The 9,537-nt window shown below is 42.9% G+C and overlaps 1 protein-coding gene across 1 annotated transcript; it reads left to right on the top strand.

Moving 5' to 3' along the window:
- The first annotated feature begins 357 nt into the window (after positions 1-357).
- LOC124039500 (protein disulfide-isomerase A4-like) lies at positions 358-7,327 on the top strand. Its single transcript, XM_046355526.1, has 10 exons — positions 358-632; positions 967-1,135; positions 1,354-1,559; positions 1,767-1,905; positions 4,164-4,369; positions 4,507-4,665; positions 4,851-5,002; positions 5,672-5,828; positions 6,044-6,277; positions 6,513-7,327. The coding sequence occupies exons 1-10, from the start codon at positions 554-556 to the stop codon at positions 6,923-6,925; spliced, it is 1,914 nt and encodes a 637-aa protein (XP_046211482.1). The 5' UTR covers positions 358-553; the 3' UTR covers positions 6,926-7,327.
- Positions 7,328-9,537: the final 2,210 nt, after the last annotated feature.

The following is a 9,537-nucleotide window of genomic DNA, read 5'->3' as shown; positions in this document are numbered from 1 at the left end:
ATGTTCCCTGGTTATAAAAGATGTTCAAACGGCTCAAATAAATGGTGTGCTGTGCAGGTTAAGGTGAGGGGGGAACCCTGGAAAAATGAAAACAGGGCTCGCTAATGTTTACACGACAGTTACATTGTTGAAATCTAGAGACAGACGTCCTTGACATCAAAAGTACGCGTTAAACTTTTGCTTGTTCTATGTTTACTGTTGAAAATACAGTAGACCATTCAGTCCAATGACATTACAACAACTGGTCGACTATCCAATGGAACACTCGAACGTCCTGGATCCAGGAATTAAGTGGCGGTACGCAATTGGAGGAAAGCTGATGATGACAGCCAATTAGAATGTGGCAAGTCAGTGTATTAGCCTGATTTCCGAAGTCTTTAGCTGGAATCCACAAGCCAAGTATCAGTTTGTAACCCCACTTCAGGATTCAAAAAATATCTACAGGGATTTCTATTAATACACAATTTTGGTGACTTTCATCAGCTAACGTTACTAGTTAAAAAGGAGAAGTCTCACTCGTTGCACGGGTAGCATTCCATTGGAAAAGCGGACAATGAGAAAGATAGCGCTGCTACTGATTGTGGGACTTGGCGTTGTCCACTTTGCCACTGTCATCCGATGTGAAGCTGATGGTAAGTAGCTAGCTGGCTACTTTGGGATGAATTAAGTTAGCCAGGAATGTTTACTAGGCTAGTTAGGTAGTTGGCGTTTCCTCTAATTATAACAGCCAGACAGCTCCTATTAACTAGCTAGTTGGCTGGCTAGCTAGCTGCTAACTTGACTGCTGGCTAGTTAATTTTTTAAATGTTGTGCGAACATGCGTGTATGATGTTATGTTGTAGCGTGGCTTTGTTGTAGCGTGTTGTTATGTTATGTTACAATGCAATCCCAACTTTGTTGTCCAGTCAGACTGTCGTTGCTACACGTTATGTTTATTTCACTGTTTTGTTATCCATGGTGTTGCAGATGTAGCGGAAGAAGTCGAGGAGGAGGAGGGTGGGGATGAAGATGAAGAGGATAAAGGTGACGTAACAGAGGTGAAGGATGAGAACGGAGTGTTGGTCTTGAACGACGACAACTTCGACATGTTCATGGAGGGGAAGGACACCGTGCTGGTTGAGTTCTATGCACCATGGTAAGTTTGCATAAAGGGATAGTTAAGAAAGTCAATATTTGGCAGTCATTGGAGACGTGTCCATCCGCTCTGTCTATTGTGCAATTCCTGGTAGCCGACATGTAGTAGGAAAAACAGACTTTAATCTCAAATGTGCATGAGATATTTGCACTGTTTTTTGTTTTTTTTGTTAATATTCCATCAATTGACACATGTAATCAGTTTTCTTCCCCTCCCAGGTGTGGCCACTGTAAGCAGTTTGCTTCAGAGTATGAGAAGATTGCCCTGACTCTGAAGGAGAATGACCCCCCTATCCCTGTGGCCAAGGTGGATGCCACCAAGTCCAGCTCCTTAGGGAGCAGGTTCGAGGTGTCTGGATATCCCACCTTTAAGATCATGAAGAAGGGGGAGCCTGTGGAGTATGATGGCGCCAGGAAGGAGCAGGGTAAGATGTCTACTAGGAGACTGATCCAGTCAGTACCCGAGTGTCTCTTTCAGCCTTTGACAAGTCTACATTGTCCGCTTGTTTAGCTAAAGCAGGGACAGACTATTAAACAGGCTACTATAATGTTGTAACTGTGGTTTGTCTTGTGGCTTGTAACCCACTTTCAGTTTCACCACAGTAACATTAGTAACTGTGGTTGTGTTTAAGACATTGTGGCTCGAGTGATGGAAGTGGCCCAGCCGGACTGGAAGCCCCCTCCAGAGGCCACCCTGGTGCTGACCAAGGACAACTTTGACGAGGTGGTCAACAGCGCTGACATCATCCTGGTGGAGTTCTATGCCCCATGGTAGGTCAGTCCCCCACAATGTTTAGGATGCATCACAATAGTCTAGAGTCACATCCTCATCTCCTGTGCGTCACCTGCACTGAGTTATGAAATTCAATCTATTATGGCCTTTGTGTTTTCTATCTGGTGAAGGAGCGGAGGAGATGAAGTTGAAACAATTCTACTGTGAAGCTTCATGAATGTTATTCTTGCCTTCTGAAGCTTCATAGTGCTGTTATAACTTCCCCTCCCATATTTCACTTCTGATAATTTGACATTTTTGCAGATATTTGGATAGTTGACCCACCCCCCCCGTTCCCCCCAAAAAGTTGCTCTTGGGTCAAATGTCGGTAACAACAGCTGACGGTGTGCGGTTGTTGTTTTTGACTGCTATTCTCCGGTAGATGTCGGCAACAGTGAAAGAAAAGTCTGTTCCCTATGATGGAACTGGTTTTGTTTCCAGAACTTTTCTGGTGAGTGTTTTGCATTGACCTGTGTCATGTCTTGTGGAATCTCCCGAAGGTGCTCGCCTGTTATCACTAGACTATTGAAAGGCGGGAAATTAAATACAGAAAGTTACCATTGTCAGGGCTGGCTGCTCTATGAAAATACAATGCCCTTTCATGTAAAACGCAACACGAGTTATTCATGTACTTGAAAATAAAATATTTACTTTTTTACATCCTCAGAACTGTAGGCTAGTACTAGAGATGTACACGGTTAATCGGTTAGCTGCTGCATTTGACTGGTCATGCTTATCGGTCTATAGGTTCATTTGCATAATTTTGTGGAATTAAATTGGCACGTGTGTATTTTCGCTAGTCTGCATGAATTTTTTTATTACATGCGCACAGCCTACAAAGCCTAGTTAGACGAATAGCCTACCACCTGTCAGACAGCATACAGAGCCTAGTTAGAGACGAATAGCCTACCACCTGTCAGACAGCATACAGAGCCTAGTTAGAGGAGAGGAATAGCCTACAACCTGTCAGATAGTGAGAGTAGCTCCTTAAAAAGTCTGTAGTCTACTGGAGTGAAACCTGCTTTTGTAAGCCCAGACATTACGCAACAAATAACGATTGTATTTAGAATCGTGTTAACTTTGGTGGCCACTATTTAAAAAGAAGCACATTTTATTTCTGAACTCGTAAGGCTTCTCCCATTCGGCTGCAGACCATAGCCTGCCTACTGTTTACTATCAACGCTTCACCCACCACTGCAATGTCAGCTTCAGGCAGTATAATTGTTTTAAACCTGGACGTTTTACTTTACTTTAAATAATGAGACGTCCTACCTTGCTTCAAATAAGACTTGCGAAAATCCATCCGTAGAAACGTGAAGACAATTTTTATAAAGACCTCCTGATGCCATGAACCAGCATTTCTCTCCAGTTCTATTGGTTTTCATATCCACTTTCTTTCGTGGTCCAGAAGCCAAAGGCACAATTCTAGTCATATTAGCAAACCATCATAGTTGTTGCTATTAGATTCCCCTTCTTTCTAAGTTTCTAAAGGAGATTTTCATCTCTGTTACATATGGACCAGCTTGCCTTAGGTTCTCTGTTTTAGAACGGTGTGCTCCGCTAATTGTATTTGGGCAAATGTTTGAAAATAGCTTATTAGCTGTTTCTTTACAGGAGTTGCATGTTCTATAATAGGCTTTAACCTTGTCACTGTGAGACGATAGGCTTGCTATTGTTGCATGTTTCCGTTAACCTCTTAATGAAAAATGTCTGGTCCTTGTATGCATGCATAGCATGGAAGAGGCAAAGTGTGAAGTTTTCACTCTTGACAAAATCAGTCCAATGCTTTTCTATGGGCTTATTTTGGTCTTGAGCTTGTCACCTGCCTTCCCGCCTTGGGACGACTCCCATTGTTAGAGCAGAAACATAAGCATCTCATTATACAGATCTCTGATATGTTTTTTTCTGTTGGTCACATCATTTGACTGTTTGGAAAAAAAATGTAACCAGTTAACAAGGGTCAGTTAGTCTGCAGAAAGGTTGACATAGATTTACATCCCTGGCTAGTACATTTTACAGTGCACAACAAAAACATTTAAAAGTGAATACTAATGTCTGTTTGGGTATACTTTTGTAAATATATTTAACCTTTTAACTAGGCAAGTCACTTATGAACAAATTCTTATTTACAATGATGGCCTACCCGAGCCAAACCTGGACGACACTGGGCCAATTGTGTGCCGCCCTATGGGACTCCCAATAACGGCCGGATGTGATACAGCCTATTTGAATAACCACGCCCGATTCCCTACTCCAGGTGTGGCCACTGTAAGCAGCTGGCTCCAGAGTATGAGAAGGCAGCCAAGGCCCTGAGCCAGCGCTCTCCTCCCATCTCCCTGGCCAAGGTAGACGCCACCCAGGAGAATGACATCGCCAACCGCTTTGGGGTGTCTGGGTACCCCACCCTCAAGATCTTCAGGAAGGGGAAGGCCTTCGACTACAACGGACCCAGAGAGAAGATTGGTACGTCTACACTTCAGACTGTTTGTCACTACTCCATGACTAAATATATCTGCTAACATTATGGATTTTAGGACACGTCCCTTGTTAATGATATAGCCGACGGTACAAACTATTGTGTGTGTGTGTGCTCTCTGTAGGTATCGTTGACTATATGAGTGAGCAGGCGGGGCCACCCTCCAAGCAAGTGCAGACGGTGAAACAGGTGCAGGAGTTAATCAAAGATGGTGATGATGCTGTCATAGTGGGCGTGTTCTCCTCAGAGCAGGATATGACCTATGACCTCTACCTAGAGACCTGTGAGTGCACATTCAATCAATTACAGTGACTTTGAGAATGTATTTGTCAGTGTTCATGATACATAGAATATTGCATATGATGTGTAGTATACAGAGGATATATGTAATCCATACTCCTGTCCTCCCAGTGCGTCCTAATTCTAATGGAGATAGTTGTCGTTTTCCCCTCTTTTCTCTCCTCCCAGGTAACATTCTTAGAGAGGACTTCAAGTTCCTCCACACCTTCAGTTCAGACGTGGCCAAGCTCCTCAAGGCCTCCCCAAGCCAGGTCGTCATGGTGCATCCTGAGAAGTTCAGGTCCAAATACGAGAAAGACTCCTATACACTCACCATCAAAGTAAGTCTGCCAACTGGTGTGTGTTTACGTGCGTTACACTAGTCAGCTTCTTAAACTATCTGTGAAAGTAAGCCTTGTGATGGGGGGGGTCTATACAGTTACATATCACAATACTATTCTGGGAAATATTAAATCGATACTTTGACTTTCAATTTACAAATCGATATTTGGAAAAAAATGACATTATTATAAATGTTTTGCTAGGTGGAGTTAGCTAGCGCTAGACGGCTTTATCTGCGCCAAAACTCTTGCATTTTTCATCCTAAAGCTTGGGATCCATCATTCTTAATAGTGAGCCACCATGTTTAGCACTTATTTCCATGACTGATCAAAACTTGTTTTCTCATGCTCTGTTGTCTCTCTGCAGCCGACACGGTGAGCAATATATGTTACATCAAATCGTAATAAAATTGCAATATCGAATCACACTACATATAGTGAAACATATCAAATCGGCACCTAAGTATCTTTATGATATAGTATTGTGAGGTCCATGGCAATTCCCAGCCTGATTCACTGGCTGGATGCCATTTATCCATATCACTGCAATATGCAAGGATATCTGAATCTAGCAGAATTCAATGAAGCATGCTTTCCTAACCCAAATAGAATTCTGCAATTATTCATGTATAATGTCCTGTGTGCCCCCCCCCCCCCCCCCCCCCCCAGGACTCCACAGAGGTGTCGGAGGTGCAGGACTTCTTTAAGAAACACATCCTGCCACTGGTGGGTCACAGGAAACAAAGCAATGACGCTAAACGTTACACCAAGAGGCCACTGGTTGTCGTTTACTACGGAGTGGACTTCAGCTTCGACTACAGGAAAGGTGTCCTCAACCCCTTATTTCTGATATTATGTGAATATTGTGGGTCTTCTCAAAATATTAAGCTGCGTAGCTTCCTTAATACCTTGTTAGGCAGAAGGGCTAGAACAAAATACTGCACTCCCAGTAGATCTCCCCGACCGGGGTTTGGACAACTTTGGCTTAGTTCATTTGGAGCCTTTAGCTCAGGTCTGATTACCTCCATCTCTCTGTTCCAGCGACCCAGTTCTGGAGGAGCAAGGTTTTGGAGGTGGCCAAGGATTTCCCAGAATACACCTTTGCCATCGCTGACGAGGAGGACTACTCAGATGAGTTGAAGAGCTTGGGGCTCAGTGACAGCGGGGAGGAAGTCAACGTGGGTATCCTAGGAGATGGCGGCAAGAAGTTTGCCATGGAGCCTGATGAGTTTGACTCTGAGGTGCTGAGGGACTTCATCATGGCCTTCAAGAAAGGTGAGCTTGACAGCAATTGTCAATTGAAAGTATGTCAGAGGACTTTACACCATGTTGTATTGAGTTACAGATTAACCCGAGTTGAGTGCCTTGTCTGCTGCCAGCCAAACATCAATATGTGACAGGTCTTCATGGTCCTATTGAGTTAACAGGGTTGACCCAGAATTGCCAAGATTGTGCAATAGACTATACATTAGTGGTCAGCATGTCTGATCTTGTCTGTCCCTTTCTACAGGCAAACTGAAGCCCATCGTCAAATCTCAGCCAGTGCCCAAGAACCAAGGCCCCGTGACTGTAGTGGTTGGGAAAACTTTTGACGACATTGTGATGGATACCAAGAAAGACGTTCTGATAGAGTTCTACGCCCCGTGGTGTGGCCACTGTAAGAAGCTGGAACCTGACTACACAGCCCTGGGGAAGAAATACAAGAGTGAGAAGAACCTGGTCATTGCCAAAATGGACGCCACTGCCAACGATGTGCCTCACGACAGCTACAAAACGGAGGGCTTCCCCACTATCTACTTTGCGCCTAGCAACAGCAAGCAGAGCCCAATCAAATTTGAGGGTGGAGACAGAACCATAGAAGGATTTAGTAAGTTCTTGGAACAGCACGCCACAAAGTTATCACAGAGCAAAGATGAACTTTGAGAATCGCTCTTGAGTACCTAAACTCGCAACTGTGCAGAGTCTACAGTCCCAGGTGCCCTGGGGGAGCCGAGGGCAGAGGCTGTCAAACTCAAATGAACCCCTCCTACACCCTAGCCACTTATGCATAGACCTTAGAGGGTTGGATCAGAGAGCAAGATGGAGCTACCACCGTATTGTTTAGATGTATTCAACCTTCTCAGATCTCCTCTAGGACCTAGTGTTTAGGACCTAGGGGAAGTGCCTGGTGGTTAGGGCCTAGGAGTTAGTGTCCCCAAAGAGGGCTATTAGTGAGTTGCTGTGATCCACAGATTCAGCTTTTGTTTTTTTTTCCATGTCCAAAAGCATGTAAGCACTGTGTTCCAGATTTCTAAGTCTTTCTAAATAAAATGTTGTGAAAACTGATGTGGTGTTAGTTGTGTATACAGTTATGTACTGATTGGTAGCTGCATAATTCCTCTTCCCAGCTCCTCTGAGCTGTTCCCTTATGAAAAAAGATTGCAGTCATAGTGCAATATAACTGCAGTACAATCGTCTAACTGCAGTATGCTGCATCCAAAATCACAAGTTTTTACTACAATAATATTGCAGTCTAACTCATTGGAGGTTCCTCAGGAGGACTATCATCCTTAGTGAATTTCATAAATTATAATGTTTAGATAACTATACCAAGTTATTGTAGGGTAGCACCCTGGTGTAAGCCGGAGGACAGCTAGGTTCCGTCCTGAGTTCATAGACCTCAAGACAAAACCTAGGAGGTGCATGTTTCTCACCCTCTTCAATAGACTTACACAGTAATTATGACGACTTCCGTAGGACGTCCTCCAACCTATCAGAGCTCTTGCAGTGTTAACTGACATGTTGTCTACCCAATCAAAGCATCAGAGAATTGATCTAGTACTGAAAGCATACACTACAGATAGCTAGCACTGCAGTGCATAACATGTGGTGAATAGTTGACTCCAAGAGAAAAATAGTGTAACAGTTCTGAACAAAATTTCTTAAATGAGAAATGGTGTCTTTTTTTTTTCAGTGTCACTTACTTAGCAAATGCAGCGAGCTAGTTTACTGAAACACCCTGCTCAGAGGGATGCTATGTTAGCTAGCTGGCTATGACTATACAACACTAACTCTTCCAAGTCGAGGTAAGCTTTTGGTTTTACTAATTTATTGACAATGGGGCCCGCCGGTGTAACTGCTTAATGACGACACTAATGTTACTGCATGATTGTAGCGGGTTTACTAACGGGTTAGTTCTATTAGCTATGCTGACTGACGTTACTTTAGCTAATATGGTGACAACGCTGTAGGCTGTTTAGTGTTATGGCTTGTTTAAGGTTTTTTTGCAAGGTCACACAGAGCTGATGTGTTGTGCATTGGAGTCCACAAGTGAAATGAAGAGGTGAAAGTAGATGCAAGAAGGAATACAACATGGCTGCTATGAAACTGGGCTGTGTTTACGTGTGATCAGAGGTGTATTCATTCCGCTGATTCTGTTAAACATTTGCTTAAACAGAAGCAAACGGAACAAAACGGGGATAAACCTACATGAATTTGTCCAATAAACTCTTACTTGAAACTGTTGGACTAATGATTACACTCACTGTCAGCTAGATGCAGGCAATAGAGTGCAAGACGTTATTGAATGTCACTGTCCATGTCACATCGAATTTGTCTTTCGACCTGTGTGCACTTACGTTGTAAACTTTCATTCATAGGCGAGGTTGTAGGAACATCATGATGGGTATAGGGAAAATTTGAGTATCATGTCGTAGCCTAAACCTATTGCTGTTACATTTAACTGGGTGAATGGAATATGAATGACAGTCGTCCAATATGCTGAAATAGAAATAAGGCCATGTTTAAAAGAAATAAGGTCCTCATCTGAAACTGCGCTGACTGCCACTGACTATTTGATTCATGTTGTAGACTGTGTCCCTCTGCAATTACTGCCTCCAAAATAACAGTCAATTACAGTTATGGCACTTTCAAAACTGCAATATATTTTTTTGAAAGGGTCATTAAAACTCTGCCCTTCGTGAAATAGTTATAATCTTTCTGATTGTGTTGTAATTGCGAAGTAATTTTGTCTTGAGTGAAAATGTTCCCAGTTCAATAACTCCATGTGCGTCTCTTTATGTGGATGGCTGTCTGATGTATTTCACCTTCAGCCTGGATTTAGCTTGGTAGCATAACTGACTGTCAGCTGGTCGAGATGGCTTGTTCTCAGAGGAGGGTAGTTTTAGCTCGTTTGTATTGCTAAATAAACGAATATAAAAGCTAGGTTTTAGCCAAAGTATAAACAACTGTTTCACATTTCCAATAGTCACTTTGACATTATTTAAATGTTATTTCGATAATCTGCCATTCCGTACATCACGTGATACGCTAACAACACAACTAAATTGTTTCCACAACTAGCTACGATAGTTCATAACTTTACCCTCCGTCTCTCACATTACCCAAAGCCAACAGTACCGTAGTAACCTCTGCTGGAGCAATCCTTGAATAGAAAGTAAATAACAGAACTGCTAAGAAATGCAATGCTAATTTGTGGTAAAGCCAAATCAACTATCAACACTTCTACCAAAGAGTTGTTTTTATAACTAACCCAT

The sequence above is a fragment of the Oncorhynchus gorbuscha genome, linkage group LG07 (genome assembly GCF_021184085.1).
Source record: "Oncorhynchus gorbuscha isolate QuinsamMale2020 ecotype Even-year linkage group LG07, OgorEven_v1.0, whole genome shotgun sequence".
NCBI lineage: Eukaryota > Metazoa > Chordata > Actinopteri > Salmoniformes > Salmonidae > Oncorhynchus > Oncorhynchus gorbuscha.
The sequence above is the reverse complement of the archived record's forward strand: the minus strand, read 5'-3'. Positions and strand labels throughout refer to the sequence as shown.